This window comes from Poeciliopsis prolifica, unplaced genomic scaffold (genome assembly GCF_027474105.1).
Source record: "Poeciliopsis prolifica strain line A6 unplaced genomic scaffold, Auburn_PproV2 SCAFFOLD075, whole genome shotgun sequence".
NCBI lineage: Eukaryota > Metazoa > Chordata > Actinopteri > Cyprinodontiformes > Poeciliidae > Poeciliopsis > Poeciliopsis prolifica.
Window position 1 is genome coordinate 1752375 of NW_026562450.1, and position 17793 is coordinate 1770167.

The 17793-nt window shown below is 39.5% G+C and overlaps 1 protein-coding gene across 5 annotated transcripts in view; it reads right to left on the reverse strand.

Annotated features, from left to right (window-relative positions):
• Positions 1-17793, reverse strand: part of si:ch211-200p22.4 (phosphatidylinositol-binding clathrin assembly protein) — a 64703-nt gene that overhangs the window by 20587 nt on the left and 26323 nt on the right. For 2 of the 5 annotated variants that reach the window (XM_055021275.1, XM_055021273.1), the window contains exons 7-12: positions 15172-15213; positions 8011-8096; positions 7115-7238; positions 2981-3117; positions 1762-1862; positions 188-301 (exon numbers count right to left, since the gene is read on the reverse strand). In XM_055021275.1, coding sequence (XP_054877250.1) covers positions 188-301; positions 1762-1862; positions 2981-3117; positions 7115-7238; positions 8011-8096; positions 15172-15213 — 604 coding nt within the window. Of the gene's footprint in view, positions 1-187; positions 302-1761; positions 1863-2980; positions 3118-7114; positions 7239-8010; positions 8097-12628; positions 12650-15171; positions 15214-17793 lie in introns of all 5 variants that reach the window. The other 3 variants (XM_055021274.1, XM_055021276.1, XM_055021277.1) reach the window with 3 other exon arrangements.

Genomic DNA, 17793 nt, shown 5'->3' on the forward strand with positions numbered 1-17793 from the left:
ACCCACAAAATGAAGCAGAGTTAGGAAGCAAAAAAAACAAAACAAAAGCCAATCCCCAGAGCAGAGCAGACACAGATTGCTGAAACTAATCAGAGGGTTAGTCCAGAGCTCCGGCGCTGCCATCAAAGCCAAAGGGTTTTAGTCACGTCCCTGTCCGGACAGTCGGACAAAGCGAGGGGCTGTTTACCGGCTGCAGGTTGTGGGCCGTTGTTACTGGGTGTGGACTTATTCCCGAACACGGCATCGAAATCTACAGTCATGGCTGGGGTGGTCTGCTGCTGCAGCGGCTGGCTCTCCAGTCCTGAGGAATGCAGTTAAATACGACTGAGTAAGGCTGTCCTGGACCAGCTTTATCCCACAAACTTTCTCTGAGGACGCTGCGGGAGACGCAACCAGGACGGGTTTTGTAGGGAAACAATGTTGTGGCTTCGCTGTAGGGAGGATTCCCAAACCTCCTGCTAATTTAATCCCGTTAGATTTAGGAACCTGGACAACGCTCTTCTACTGTCGCCGCTTTGAAATTTAGGATTCTGTGCAGGTTTCAAAGCAAAGCCTGTCTATGAGGAAATCTATTGATGCACCCAAATGTGTGTTCACTGTTGGGAGAAATGTCATTATCTCAACAACAATGCTGCACAACAACAAAAAAGGTATTTGTGAATCTCCCAGGGAAAGAATAAAACTCTTACTGAACAGCACTGTCTGATATTTTCTTTTGTGTGAGTAAAAACTCTTATTTTAAAGTTGTTGCACCAACAAACTGGGTTCAGTCACAGGATTCTTTAAACTTCTGGCAGATTTATTATGAATTTATGATTATGAAAATAATGGATGATAGGTGGACAAAAAGATGCATGGGAGACAATAAAATGTCCCAGAAGTTACAGTGATAAGCGATACTATTGTTCTTTTGAAGCAATTTTCAATTGAATGGCAATGGTATAATAAAAATAATGCACATTTTCAAAGATGAGTAAACTTTTAACAAAGGAGATGGAAAACATTTTAAATATTCAAAATAAATGAAAATGGTATATCAATATTGGTCAGTGGATGAAAATGCTGATATTTTCTCCTCTTATTGCCTTATTCCATGTGTTTTTAGGGAAGGAAACATTTCTAATTAAAATCCTCGGAGGAACCCTGCGATCAATAAACCACCAATAAAAGAGGAGATAATGCTGTGCCCTGTTGGATGCCCAAACAGCTGACAGCAAAACAATACAACAATGCAGCTCCAGCACGTTTTAACAAATCAGACTATTTACAGGAACTGATCCCCTGAGCAGCCATTGGATTAAATAGTGCTCTCTGTTTTATAGTTGTAGAGAAAAACAACAGTGGACTGGAGCAGAAGCTGTGAAGTCAGACCCGACGACGCTTACAAGGAACTTTGGCTTTGAAATCTGGCCGAGCGAATTTACCAAACGGCTCCGGCGGTAATCCTGTTGCACAAAGCCTTTAATACTCCACACTGCCAGAGCTTCCAGATGCATCCCTGTGCCACACTTTGATTCAAGGCGGCTGATAGTGAGCTGAAAATGTCAGCACAGGAACACGCAGGGCACAGCTAATATACACCCGGGTGTCAGCGGAAAAAACCACACGACAACCACGATTGCTTCCTCGCGCCATTTTGAAGTGTGGAACCACGATCGGAGGTGTTGTGATTACAAATCCAAGCGCACTTATTTATATGGAAACAGTCAAATTTTTCTGTCTTGGGGTGCCGATAAATACGGAAGGGAGATGAAAGCTTACCTCCCCAGGCACTGTTGGCGTTGGAGATGGAAGGAGTGCTCTGCACGGCGGGGATGAAGGCCGGCTGCAGATCAAACAGGTCGCTGTTCAGGTTGGGGACGCTGAGGAGCAAACCGGAGGGAGAGGCGAGGAGGTGAGAAAGTGAAAGTGCAGGAAAAAAATAAATCAAAATATCGACCACAAAAAAAACAAAACAAAAAAAACGTGTGGAGCAAAGAAAGGCGACAGAGAGAGAGTATTAATATTTAATCAACTGAGCATAAATACCTAAAGTCGCCACTAAAAATGTTCGTTTGTCACAGATCAAGATTAATCCCTGCTCTCTGCAGGGCTATAAAATCTTCCCCCTGAGCAATAAAGCAGTTAGCGGCAGTAAATTCAGAGTGTGTAAATTCTGCTCCGATTATTAAATCCAAATACTTTATCCATTTCCTGGGAAGGAGTCGGGGAAAGATTTCTGGGCTTCAGAACGAAAACTGACATGCAAGCGGACGAGAGCTCGTCTCAAGGCTCGGCGTTCTGCTGATAAACACCCTGGACCGTGAAGACAACTTTCAGGATTTTTTTCGAACATCGTCTGAAGAACATTTTCCTCTCTTGACAACTCTTGCTAAATAATGACATCCCGACCCCGACTGTGCCAGTTCCAAAGCATCTAAAAGGTAACTAAAGGGCAATATCAAACCGCAGAAAGTGTCAGTTCATAAAGTAAAAAATCCTATTTTTATGTATAGATAACTTACATAGATAACTTAACATGATTTAAAACTCAAAAAAGTAAATTTTACATATTGCGGTGTTCAAATGTTGCTGTGCGTTTACAACCCTATATGAATTTCAGCTTTTATTTTAATTACCGGAATGACAAGACTTTGATAATATTAGGATTTATAGAGATGCACCTGAATATCCAGAGCGGATGACTCAGACACGTTGCAGATGGACAACACAAGAATGATCCACAAAGCCTTTCTATCTGATTTTAAGAAATTTCATGTGTTTCATTATGTCAAATCTAGACTGCTGAAAAGATGGCAGCAGATTCTGATCTGGACTTTTTTCCCCCCCACTTAAGCTACCCAAACTGGGATGAAAAACTGCTGCTCATCCGTTGAATTCCTGAACACATTCCTTTAGAAATATTTGGGTCAACTTCTACCATGACGGATACTGAATGGCGTGAGCAGATTTCTGACCGTGTCTGCTTAGGTTTGTGCACCTGTTTGCGTTCAGCACGGAGCCAAACAACTCCGGGGTGTGTGAGATGTGGTTGTTGTTGTTGGCGCTGCCGACCGACTGGCTGCTGGGGGAGGCGGAGGGTGGAGTCTGCATGCTGATCTCCTTCAGGCGCTGGTCCTGGAAGAAGAAGAAGAAAAAAAAAAAAGAGACACAGATGTCAAACGTGAGAGAAGCGAGGACCCCGCCACAGCTTGAGGAAGAGGCGAGGCTGTTCTGGATTCATTTGAAAATGGGTACAGAGATAAATAAATTAAACAGTCCCGTCACTGTAAAGGCCTAAGATAGATTATTTTGATGAATCTAAGACTTTTTAGGATGCGTGGACACTCTGTGTAACCTAAAGGCAACAACTCATCTGAGTCAAAGTGGGCAAATGACATTGACGAATATTGATGCCTTGTAATGCAGAGACACAATGTAAAAAGCTAGACAGGTTTCTTTGGGTGCAAGTTTGGCTTTTAGTATTTCTTAAAAAGCCAAACTTGCACCCAAAGGTTTCTAGAAATGCTGCTTTCAGGGTTTAGGATTCAGAATATAAGGATTTTAAAACTAATTACTCCTTTAAAAAAAAAATGTATAGAGCGTACATGGACCTTCCTAGTTCTTTTCATGTCGTATCTGACCCTGTTCTGTCAAGACCCAGGTGCTGCTGAGAATAGAGTTTACTTCTCTCTAGTGACATATACACAAATCAGCAAAGCCCGTCCATTGCCACAGCTACAACAACAACAAAAAACTAAACATTCAGCATTTTAATATAAGCTTTATTTTCGTTGATGTGCTGAGTCAAGGTGATGGAAGTCAATAGATGTGAAGAATGACGTGACACAAACAGCAGGGGCCGTTTCCATTAGGCTCAAACTGCAGCAAAACGCTGCTGACGTCTGCAAGTCGGCCGGGGAAACGATCGGAAGCTTCCGGACTGTTCTCAGGAAAAAGACACGGGGTAGAAAACAGTGGGAAAATATCAAAATGTTATGCAACTTTCTGGTCCAAGATCAGCATTTCTATCAAGCCATAATCTACGTTTATAATGTAGATTGTCCCAACAACTAGACTTATGTTGTAACTAACATAGGACTAGTTGCAAGAAAATCCTGTAACTAGTCCCACTTCAGGTCTGTAAGGTTATTAGCGGAAAATAACAGAAAGAGGACAAATGAGGAACAAAAAGATCTGATTGGATGAAAGTGTGAACTTGTGTTGATCCATTAGGAGCCCCGAGTCGTTAGCACGGCGCTATCAACGTCAGCTGTTAACATTTTCTGCATTTTCTCATTTTCTGACCAATTACTGTAACTGAATTTTGACAAATCCACTTAGCGTCCTACTACTTTAACTTCCTGTTTGATGACATTTCTTGAAACTTTTTTTAAAAAAGGTGATGCAAAAATCAGTCAATTTTTGCGTCCTTCCAACATCCCGGAAGGACCGAATAATTCACACCACACCGTTCAACAATTTAATTTGACAATTTACCCATTATACAAATATTTTATTTTAAATAGTCAAACCTGTTTGAATTGCATCTAACCCCTCATTTTCTTGTATTTCACACACTGTTGGGGAATCTAACACATCAGACCTTTTAATTTGCCCTGCAGAGATCAATGCACTAGTTTTTCTTCCCCGTCAGGAAATTCACTGTGGGAGATTATCCCCCAGAAAAACGTACTGTTTGCCCAACGAATGAGGCAATTTCCAGTAGAGCAGTCAGGCCGGTTATTGGTATGGATGACTGCAGTTGGAGTGAAAACACAGCTCCTCAAAGCGCCTTTATGTGGCTTATTTACACAAGGCCAGACGGAGGTTTTAATTCAGTGCACAACTTTAGGGTGAAGAAATGTTCCAAGTCACCTTACAACCTCTGCTGCCTTTAAAAGGATCCAGAGCGGATTAATAAAACAGAATCTGTACCGGTCTTCTCCTCATTTCTATTCCGACAGAGTAGTGAGAGGAGGGAAAAAAAAAAAGGAGCCAACTGCTGGTATTGTTTGGGCTGAAGCCCCAGCTGGACAGTAGCTGAGCGTGGAAGTGTTTTTGTATGTGCGCGTTGAACCCATATGGACACCAGAGAGCGCAGACAGCTGGACTGGAAGTTTTTGGATGACCCCTCCTGACCTCTGCCCAGCTCTCTTATTGAACTATGTTCTCACTTAATCTCACCTCTTCTTTCTGAAAAAAAAAAAGAAATGAAAAAAAGGAAAACAACTTGCCGCATCTCGATGGAAGCGGGACAAACCAAGGGCACAGAGTGAACAGAGAAATATAATCCAATCAAACACACTGAGGCAACGCCAACTGTGCATAATCTCACGTGATTCGAACACACAAGAGGCTTGTAGGGGGTTTACACAGACAGAGGGGCAGCGCTACTAAGTAAACTGCAACATTTTCTTACGAGGTGCAAGCGAGCTACGCCTGAAACGAAGTTTGTTTACACACACTCGCACGCACACACAGCAGATGCTGCTATGTGTGCCTGAATTGTAGTTCCCACTGAGCTCTCAGTCAATTACTGTTTGCTGCAAGGCAGGACTCCCAGGGCTTGAGTGAAAAATGCCAACAGATTTTATACTTGACTTTTCGATTGCGTGGCCCCGCTACCACTGAAGCCTTTTGGCCTTTATTTTTCAACTGGAGTTGAGATGTCAAAGATGGGGGAGAGTGGGAAGAACCACTGGCATTTCTGGCGCAGCGTGATGTTTTGTGGCAAGTGAAGCTACGATGTGGAAATGTTTGCAGGTTTATACTGATTGTTCTGACTTCTGCACCGACACATCTTCTCTGACGCAGTTTAACCGTCCAGATCTCTTCTCATTCTCCTTAACAAGATGGCCGCCACGCCTCCACATCTGCTAATGGAAGCAGACCAAAGAATGCTGTGTGGGAACACGGATTAAAAATACAAATATGCACAGCCCTTCAACACTTCTATTGGCCACTTCCAGTAATTGGTTTGAATCTTCTGTAACACACAGGAACTTCTTTGTGTCATTGGAACGGGTAGAAGTCACATGCGGTGTACCACAAGGTTCAATCCTGGGACAACTACTATTTGACATCTACATAGCTCTCGCTAGCCCAGCTTGGGCCTGTCACAGTAACATATTTTGCTGGACTTTAACTTTTCTCAGAAGTTATTGTGACAAACGATAATGTTGTTTTGAGACCATTATCAATAACAATAATAGAAAGAGAGAGAAAAGAGGGAAAATTATAAATCATGCAAAATGAAATGATTAAGCGCACTTCAATTTATTATGTGATTGATTATTTTGTTGCTTTTTGTGACAGGCCAAACTGAGGTTACAAAAAGCAATAAGATTAGCTACCATCGCTACACAGATGATACACAGCTCTACATTACAATGCCACCAGGAGTTTCTGAACCCATCCAACAGATGCCAAGAACAAATAAATAAAAAATATGCCATAACGTTCTCCATCTGAACAGAAACAAAACTGAAGTGATCATCTTTGGAGCTAAAGAGAAAGAAAGTCGAGTCAGCGCTTAGCTTCAGTTTTTACAGCTTAACATTAGTGATCAGGTCTGAAATCTGGGTGAATTTTTAACCACCTACAGATGCGAGGAGGGATTTGTAAACATTTTTAGAGTGGAAACTGTATCTTGTCCACAAAATCTAAAACAAACCCTACAAATAAGAACTGCAACGACATTTAATGACTTCAAACATAAAGCTACCCAAGTTTAATTTGAATATTCTCAAATTTTAGAAGATACCTACTTTCCTATACATATTCACTCATGGGAAGTTAAATACTTTTAGGGTTAGTACGACCTTATGCATTCACAGTCCAGCTCAGTCTCCGAACTACGGAACATATATATTTTATATAATCATGTCTATAATGAAGCCACCTCAAATAAGAAAACTAGCATAGCTAAGAACTGGATTAAAATTCTACAAAGCCTTTTGTGTCTTAAGAAGCAGCTGCACAGAACTCAATCAACCGGCTGCAAAGATGCCACATGAAGTCACTTGAGAAAGGACAGATCAGTCTGTACTCAACCTCCTTCTGAGAGCCTCTTGGCTGCTTCATCTCACAGACTAACTGCCTCCTTCAGAGGTGACGGGGCCTAAAATCTTACCTTGAGAGCCTGCAGCCTGGCCTGCTCCTCCTCCAGGGCCTGCTGCTTTTCCTTCTCATCCATGCGGCTGAAGGACATGCCGGTGGAGGACAGAGATGAGACAGCACTCGACAAGGTGGACGCTCTGGGGAAAAAAAGGAAGTATACAACTTGACCATGTTTCATATCAAAAAATTTTGAAAAATCTCTGATTTTGGTCTAGTTTCTAGCTGAAATGTCTTAGTCCACTTATTTTTCAGCAAGCTGTAGGGGCTTGTTTAATTCGACAGTTATTTAATATCGATGAAAAAGTACAAATTCTATGGGTGGACATTTTTTTTCCCATGTTATAAGTGAAAACCTTTTTCATCAATACTGAGGAATTATTGACTTAAAACAAGATCCTATTTTGTGCTGAAAAGCAACTTCTAAGCCAGTTTTGCTTATTTCAAGTGTATTTGTCACAAGAACAAATCTTGCTGGACGATAAATCGACCCAAAACTTATTGCAAAAAACGATAATATTGCTGTATTGGTCAGTACATTTGGTCTCAAATGTATTGAGACCATTTTCTAGTAATATAATGGTAATGGCATAATAATACAAGAAAACACGCTCAAAAACCAATAAACTCTAAATACTGATGAACATTTAACACTGAAACTCCAAAATAAATCAAATATGAAGTAAATTAAATTGTTTAAAAAAAAGGGCTGGTTGACACCAAAGCACTAGACTAAAGATTTTTGTCACTGAGTTATTGGTAAAAAGAAGAAAAAAAAAAGTTATGCAAATGGACATTCTAGAGTTCATTTTGTCACACAATTAATTGATTTATTGCGACAGGCCTAGAAACTAGACCAAAATTCACTTGACTTTTAAATCTATTCCGGTGCTTTGCGACTCAAACACGTACCTTGTGTCTGCATTCAACTCCTTCGTCTTCTTGCCCTCCAGAGAGGCAAGATGCTGCTCCAAAGCCTCCAGGAGGCTGCTGGGGGCCTGAGAAACAAAACAGAGATGTTCACCTATCTGCAGCCACTTCTGGAGAACACTGCTCTCACTCACTCTCTCAAAATGCACCAAAAAAAAAAACAACAAAAAAAAAAGAGGAAGAAAATCCCACCCACACAGTCCCAGAGTTGTGCTCACACAAACACAGCACCCAGAGTTAGTCAGCCTCTCAGGAAGGTAACGGAGTGCATCAGGCTCCAAGAATAGCCATGGCAACATGCAGCAAATACTCACATTGTTAGCAGGAGAACAAAGGAGGAGGTAGAGAAACAAAGAGTGAGGAAAAAGGTGGGGAGTAAAAGGAGGGAGTAGTAGGGTTTTCATTTTCCTTCTTTACTTCACATGAACACAAGGCGACGGTACCTACAGCACACCTTTTCTTCCTCTCTGTTTTGCTTCCCTTTTTGTTGAGTGATCTGCATTTAGTTTCAATATGCTCACTCTTTTCACCTGTTGTACTTAGAAACTAGCATTCCCTCACTTTATCTAATTGCCTGTCAAGAAAGAAAGAAAAAAAATCCCCAACAGATGCAGTGAGGGGAATCTAAACAGTTCCCAGCACTGCACACGGCTCAATCAAACTCAGCCGGCAAACGGGTTTATGAGAATTGTTGCTATGGAGCTGTAGATAAGATTCAGGTGGAGCGCTCATGCTGCTAGGCCAACTACCCTGTGGTTGTTAGGTGCTTCATTAGCGGTCAAAAGACAAAAAGAGAGAAATCAAAGGGAAAAAAAATGAATTCACTGGGTTGGGAAAGGAAGGCAACAGGAGCTGGGTTCTGGTTTGGCTGAAAAAAAAAAAAAAAAAGGGGAAATTCTCCCACTGCGCAAATATGACAACGTCATGTCTGCCTCTCCGTCCACAAGAATGTTGCTGGCAGCGATGTGGACCTGCACGCAAATGCATGAAGTGCTCAGAGGACTCTGGCTGGCGAGGCGATGGGAGCCTGCCAAAAACGACGCCCGGTTGTTAAAGAGACAGCGGCGTGAACTGTCAGAGGTCAACTGGTCTTAAGTAAAAATAAACAAAAGCTCACTTGATACTATGGTGTGTGTTTTTTTTTTTTAATTAATTTTATCTCAAGTAAAAATATCATAGTACTTTCACCCAAATTCACCTTAATATTATGACTTAAAAGCAACAGTTAAATTGATAGTAAAGCAGAAATATGACAGTATAAACTATTGCATAACAGGAAGTTTACTTAGAGCCATTTTGATTTTTATAGACAAAAACAGGCTAATTTTAGCTGGTTTAATAGTCACCAGGGGTCCAGAGCCACAAGTTGTTCTTTGGACCTTCAACAATGGCTCTTAAAGGTGCAGTACGTAATTTTTATAAAACAATATGTTTTCTATGTATTTGTTAAAACTGTGATAGTTTGCTACGAAACAGATGATCTGTGAAAAGACTGAGCTCCTCCACCTCTTCCTGTGCTGCTACGAAAACAACTAATCCCGACCAAAACAACCAATCAGAGCCAGGTCTCGTCGCTTCCAATCATCCTCGTGAACTCGATGCTAAATGTGCTAGTGGCAGAGACACAACTGACTACTACAGAAATAAACATTTGTCCACCATCATTGGTGGCTGTGCTAGCTAACCTGAATTGCACATTGTGATTGTCAGCGCCAAGACTCGCCCCCTGGTTCTGATTGGTTGTTTCTAGTAGACACTATAAGCACCGGCAGAGGAGCTCAATTATTTTATTTATGTATTTTTTATTAATTTTTTTTATACATCATCTGTCTCATAATGCTAGCATGGTAACATAGTGCAGCTTTAATAAATATGACTAAAAATAATTTAGAAAGGAAAATAGCTAATATTTCTTCATTTAGATCTAATAACAGACTTACGTTTTCCAGTTTATTCCTGCAATATCTGAACTGAATTTCCAAAAGAATCCGATTTTTTAGCCATTAGGGTTGGACCATATGTGCTTCAAATAACATTTCCTTTAGTAGATATTTATCTAAAATCACAACCTGTCATTTTTTCAGAATGTTGTGCAACATTAATGTCTCTAAATGAATTTTTGTTTGGCTGGATTGAGATTAAAAATGATTGTTTATGTTGTAAAGGTCACACATCCTTGATCTATACAATGACAATTTCTGTAATATATTCAGTAATACATCATTGAAGTGTGATATATTACTGAAAAAGAAAATCAAGAGTTCAGTTTTATTTATGTCCCTGTCTCTTAGCACCTAACATTTCAGAAATACTGATTGAAAATCGACCTAAATAAAACGTACGCATACTTTCAGGTAAAATTCATTTTGCTTCATTAGTGCATAATAAAAAATATCCTTTGAAATCCTCACATATAAATCATCTCACCAGACACTGACCAATGCTTAGCCAGTGTTGTGTGCTTAACTTTTGGAAGGCATGGAGAAAAGTCAGCACACACACAAAAAAAAAAAAAAAAAGACAATAACTGCGCCATAATAACCAGGCCATTCACTATTCTTGTCAAGCACATTGAAGCAGTGCTGTCGTGCATGACAAACACGATATGAACACCGTGTAAGGAGGATGGAATTTAGATGAGTGACGAGGGGGCAAAAAAGAAAAACAACCCTCTTTCTGCAGACTTCTTCATGCAGATGAAGACGGAGGGGAGCAGGAGTGAAGCCTCATTTCCTATTCATGAGCTTCCGTGGCCTTTTGCCATCTGTGTCACACCTGCCGGAGTGGGTGTGTGCGTGTGTGTGTGAGAGACAGCTACAAGTAATCCACCTGATGCCAACACACACGAATTAACAGTCGGGCATTTGTACAGTAGAAAGAGACCAAAAGAAAAGAAAGAAAGAAAAAAAAAAAGGGGATTGTCATGCCTGTAAATGCTCAAGCTGCTGTATGTATGCTTGCACACTCGAGTAGAGAAACTATGATCCTCATGCATGTTCTTAAAGGAAAATTCCACTAGATTTACACCTGGGCGCTATCATTTCTCATCTTTTGGTGAGTTAGTATCAAGACTCATCAGAATGCTAAAGGGACTGGATTTATATAGACCACAATCACGCATATGCACACATTCACACACCATTATGCAGATCTGTACTCAGGGTAAAGTGGAACCTGGAATCAGACTCACAACTTTAAGACTGCAAAATGCATACTCTTCCTAGTGAGACACAGTCACACCTAAATGTTTTATTCCTCTAGTTTACAGCCAGGAGTCTGGTCAAACAGGGAGAAGCTGAGAGAAATCAGTGAACAACAAAATCCAGTTACTGTGTATCCAATTAGGACAGAGCTTCATTTTTCACCATCACTTCCCATCTAAGGTAGACGTTTCTACATTGGTCTCGATTTAAGGAGAGAAGGACGGTCGGAGTTCAAAATAAAGATGGATGGATAAGTAGATGAACAACGATAGATGGACAAAAAGATGGCTGGATTAAATATGCAAAGGAGGAAATATGTAGGAGATAAAAAGATGGATGGATGGATGGATGGATGGATGGATGGATGGATGGATGGATGGATGGATGGATGGATGGATGGATGGATGGATGGATGGATGGATGGATGGATGGATGGATGGATGGATGGATGGATGGATGGATGGATGGATGGATGGATGGATGGATGGATGGATGGAGGAAATACAAAGGATGCATGAAATACAGCCAAATAAATGGATGAATTATAGATGGATGAATTAGTAAGGATGGACAGATGGATGAAATATGGATCATTGATGACATACAGATAGATGGATGGAATAGAGATGGATGTTTTGAACAATGTGGGTAAACTGTCTTTGTAAACTCCCGTACTTTCCTTTTACTCCAGTTGACATTTCCCTACTTCTCCAGGCTTAAATCAAACTCCAGGCCTTTCCAGGTCGAGTAGGAACCTTTTACAAACTAAGCAAAGAAAACATAGGAAGCAGAACTGAAGGGGTTCCTGAAAACCCTTTTCATTACAGATTATCAGCTATTGAGGAACAGCCACTAATATAGCCACAGTTTCGATACATAAGGTTATTTTAGACATGGTGATTAACGTCCCAAAAATAACGGGAAGTAGAAACCCAAACTGGAAAAAGTGGCCTCTCAGCTTCCCTTGAGTTAAATAACCCTCCATAAAAGCAATTCCTTTTACAACAGAGGAACAACATAAACCATTCTATGTGGCTTCATCATCATCACTGATACAACAAAACGAGAACAGACGGGCTTTAAAAGTTTTAAATCTGGAAACAAACCAGCCAAACTGCAAAACATAAAGTAACAAAGCTGCTTCTTAATGTTTACCTTAATTTATGTAAAAATCCCAAAATCAATAAGAGGCAAAAGGCAAAGACTTTGCCCACTAGTCTGCAGAGCGATGGTAAAGCAATAATCAGACAAACTGGCCACGGGATTCTTGCACAACGCTGATTTTTGCCCCCATTAAAAACTAAAATTGGGAAAAAATAGGGCCTAGGTTAAAGGCGGAATTTTCCTTTATGGAGGTTGGAGTGGTTTAGCGGTACAGTTTGCAACCCACCACCTACAATGTATGATCCTTTAGTCTTCTGCAACAGAGTGGGAGGAGAGGAAAAACACTCGTTATTGACTGCAAATACAGGATTATTCAATTCTGACCTCAGACAAACTGACTCTACTCTATACACATTGACCAGTTTCTTTGCTCTTTGGAAATGTGTAGTTAAGGACACGTTTCACTGAGATCTGCAAAGTACAATGAGATTTCTGATTCTTGGATAGAAAAATAAAAGAATCAAAAAGGCTATGAATGAATAAGCTGCTGTGATAACAATAGGGATACATAAAGTAGTCAGAAAAATTATAGATTTTTTTTACATTTCTTCCCCTTTCAATAAGGTCAATATAAACTCAACCTCTCATATTTAACATGTCTTTACCAATAAACTGAGCTGGCTTCTGACTCCAAGAATACATTGCACATCAGGGTTTCTGCAGGTTTTACAAATTCGCATGCAAGATGTTTTAACACCGTTGTAAATAGAATTTAAGACGTATATCTCTCCAGAATTGAATGGATTTCCTACAGACTATTGGCAAAAGATTTCCGCCTACCCATGAAAGACGCAAAAAAGCTACCTAGCTATCAGGGGTATGTTAGCAGCTAGTTAACTGTAGTCTCAACCACAGAACACAATGAAGACATCGGAGTGTGACCCAAACCTTAGCCAAACGCAAAAGTCACATGAGAAAAACAAAATATACAATCTTAAATGAAAGATGTTTAATAACGCCGGCACTACAAAATTTAAGATCAAAGATCAACATATATTTTTTTTTAAAAGGAATTTAAGGGCTTTTAAATTGTTTTTCTTTTGGAATATTTTGTTCACATATATTCTACAAAATACTTTAATAACATTTACATAATAAGCAAAATTTGAAAAAAAAACAATGTTTGCATTATTTTCTAAAGCAAAAGTGCAAAACCTTATAATTTGGGAGCAAATCACAGCAAAAAACTTTATAGTTGAGTTAAGAAAGTACATCACAAAAATAAAATATCAACAGGAAATATGAAACAAAAGGTTTGCTTTTATTAGCCTAATATTGATTCGATGCTAAACTTATCAATATTTTTGGATCAATCTGTTCCCCTATAGTACGACAGTTCCAGCATATTGCAGGAAGGTGGAACAGTATTGAAGTTTTAAAAGTGCCAGACATGCTAGCTGCTACTATTTTAATAACATAAACTTGACTTATATTCATTAAGTCTTTTCTTTTTAGAAGAATAAAAATTACCCACACTCGGAAAATAAAAAACTCGTCACCGTAAAATAAATTTTTATATTATTCTACCAATGAGCAGACATGTTGTTTTCTATATCCGCTGTGTGTTTGGCGCCCCCCATTGACTGGGAGTGTTACTGAAAGTCAGAGCTGCACAGGGACATCTGTAGATTCATTCAATTCAACTCAGCACCCAAAAACACAAAGTATTCCATAAATACTATATTCTGTATTAATTCAGTATTTATAGAATGAACAAATGATCACTTCCAAGTTTTCTATGCTGAAAATGTTAACATTTAAAAATAATATGAAGTTACCTAACCAGTGCTCAGATGTGCATGTGAATGTCAAACTTCCTGTAGTTACAACAACTTTAAAAATAGGAAGCTTTTGTTTTCAGACATCATCATAAAACTAAATGTATGATTTTTAAATTGCTGGCTGACAACAAAGAAAATTAATGAGGTCCTTGGAGCAAAGTTTTCAATGAATGATTTAAATCAACCAACGATCAATGAACAACACAAATCAATCTCTGGTTGCAGCTCTTTTATGTAACTAGCACATAAAGCCAAGGACTTTTGAAATAAAGATGATTAAAACAAGTTTTACTACCAAATATTTATAATCTGAGCGAATCTGACCAAGACAAAAAAAATAATCAAAGTGAGGTAAACAAATACAACATAAAGGGCATAAAAAATAAATCCTGCTTCAAGGAGCTTTGATATACACTTTCACAGCTGGATAAAAAGCAAATTAAAACATTTTGAGAATTAAAGGAGCAAATCACATTGCTTATCCAGGTAGAGATGCTTTCTTTCTTGTTTTTTTTTGTTTTTTTTGTTTTTTTACAAAACCTTTTCTTCTATTCATTATCTTTGTTTTCCTAATTTCAAGGCCAGCCTCATTGGTTTCATTTGTCCCAGGTTTTAAAAAAAAAAACCCCAACAACAACAAATACAAGACTTTTTCTCAATTCTGCTCATGGCGTAGGGCCAAACTCACACACCTCAACCTGGATCTATAATAAGAAATTAGGAGGAGAGAGAAAGCAGGAAAGAATATTCAGGCAGATCCAACAGAGAGGCCTTCGAACATGATGGCTGGTTAAACAAAATAAAAACGAGAAAACATGAGCGGGAACGTCAACTACAGAGTTGGTTGAGAGGGAATACAGGTTACAAAGAAAAGGTGAGTTAGTGGGAAAATAAAGGAAGCCACATATATTGCTGAAAATATGAAAGCAAAAAGGAAAGACAGAAAACAAGAGCTGGAGTTGAATAGAGAGGTGGAAGGTGGCATGTACACTGACCTGTGAGAGATCTGGGATGTCACCCTGATCTATTCCAACTTGCTGTCGTCAAAACAAAAACAAAATAAAAGAAAAAATAGGGAGGGAAGTATAGGTGGGGGGATAAAATGGAGAAGAAAACAAAAAAAACATAGGGGAATCATTACCTCATGCAGTGGCAATGTGTCAACAAAAAAAAACACACAACAGAAACAAACAAGCAAACGCGTGTGGCGTTAACAGGAAATGGCGGCAGTGACTGAACGATGAGAAAACATGTCCGACTCTTGAAGGTGGAGCAGGCATGCTGTGGGAACAGTTAAAGTAACACCGAACTCTAGGAATTCACCTCTACGGGACGTGACACGTCGACTTGTTGGGACACAGATAAACAACGTCATGTCCTTCTTGTAACCAACCACTGGGCTTTCATTTGAGATTATTCGGCAGGAAGTAAAAACCATGCTTGAGAAGATTCAGCAAACATTTTGTTTAAAGGGGCAGTGTTATGTAAAATCTTTTCTTTTTTAGCTTTACATCTTCTTATAATGTTATTCCCACACCATAAACATACTCGGAGTGTTGCTTTGATTCTTTAAGGCATGTTTGAGAAATCCTTTAATCTCCATGGCACAATTCAGCTGCACAAAACTCCCGGACAGACCTAGCTCCGCCTTCGAGACAAAGCTCCTCCTCCCGGCTGCAGTTCCCAAGCTTCTGCATTACAGAACAGCTCTCCCCCTATACTTCTGCACTCAGCTCCTTCAGACTAGCCAGCAGCAATTTGCAAACATCAGCTGAGCTCATTATATGAGCTACTTCTCAGAGCAACTGTGGCAAAGACTTTGCTAAAGGTGCAGTTTCAGAAAGAGCAGGAGCTTGTGAAAGAGACAGAGGCCCAATTCCAAGGTGTTAAATTACAAAGTCAAATTTAATTTAAATCACATTAGAATTTTTATAAATGAGGTCAACATAGTTTGGAAAATACATAATACCGCCCCTTTAGCACTAAACTGAAGTGGTAAATCTAAGATAAATATGGTATAGGTTCTGGTTTACAAAATAAATGTCTTTCAGCAAATATTTTGTTGAGAACATGTAAAGCTAGCCTTTTCCGTTCTGACCACACTGAGCCGAGGGGACCAAGCTCTTGCAGATGTTTTTGGAAGGACCAACAGGGACGTGGAGCTGAGCTCATTTTAGCCACGAGAGTTATGGATGTCTTTTGAGTGTCGGGAGCTTGACGGCGCACAGCTGTCTGCTTCGTGCATCCTGCAGCAACTCTGCCTGATGAACTCGAGTGACCCGGAGTGATACAGCTCTACAGACACATTAAATGAACTGTAACTAATCCCTCCCCACAATCCATTACTTTGACTTTCACATTTCTTTTACTCTACCCTCTTTGCCCAGCAGATGGTCTTTTTGGCTCTTAAGGAATAGCCACATGTTGAGCAAAACATTTGTTTTTCCTTATTTTCTATTCAGGTATTGTGACATTAGCTCAACTTTAAGAAACATATTTAATGTCTAATGTTTTTACAGCGACGACTCAATTAATACCAATAACTCAGAGTTGGCCCAGCATTAAAATTCTGCATTCTGACAACCTGCATTCTCACCAAACAGAAGCCAACACATATATAATGTGTTAATGGTCAAATTGACATCTGATCTTCAAATTAATATTGATCTCTTTGGTGGCGCTGTGTTGAAATGCTTCTTGATAAAGTGGGTTGTTAAAATTCTCAATTCTCTTTTGTTTTAAACTAATATGTATGTGTACTTTTCTTTTGTCTTGATTTCTTTTGTGTAAAGAGTTGCACAAATTTAAATTCATAATTTAAATCTAAGACTGTCTGCTTATTTCCTTATAGAAATTCACATTGTAATCTCTTAATGCATTAAACGTAAAATATTTTTCTTTTTCCATAATTATTCAGTTTAGAGGAACACTAATTGGTCAACGTGTCATTTTAAGACAGTGTGTTGTGTTGTGAGAATTGTAATTCTCTTCAGCATCATAACTCCTCCATGGAAATGCATTTCTTATCTATCTGTAGCTACTTCATTTCCCATCATGCTGACAATTTGCATATATGAAACCTACACAAAACTGTACCACCGGCTGATGCTTTAGCACTTCCAAGTCATTGCATCAGAAGAAAACACATTATAAAAATGTATTGTAGATTAAAATTTGCTGCTTCACACTGGAGACGTTAAATATACAAACGAAGCAACTCATTGTTAACTCCCTTTTCTATTTATATACATATAGACACAAAATTTTTTAAAAGTCTAGAGCCGTCGGGGAAGTTCTTAAAACGCAATCGTAAAAAGATGAAGACGTTTGAATGGGAACGTTTCCCCATTCCATGTCTGAAATTCACGTCGGCTTCCTTCGCCGTCTGTTTAAACGACGGAGACGGAACGGGGCACAACAGAGAGAAAGAGAGACAGATACAGAGACAGAGTGAGAGTCAGAGTGAGAGAGAGAGAGAGGGATGATCTGTGGGTGCCGGGGGAAGGAGAGCCACTCGGGTATCCATCTTTGTCAGAGGGAGAAAAGAGGAGCAAGGCAGAGGAGAGGATTAGAGCGCCTAACCACGTCCTCCATCTTATGGTTATTTTGGTCTATAT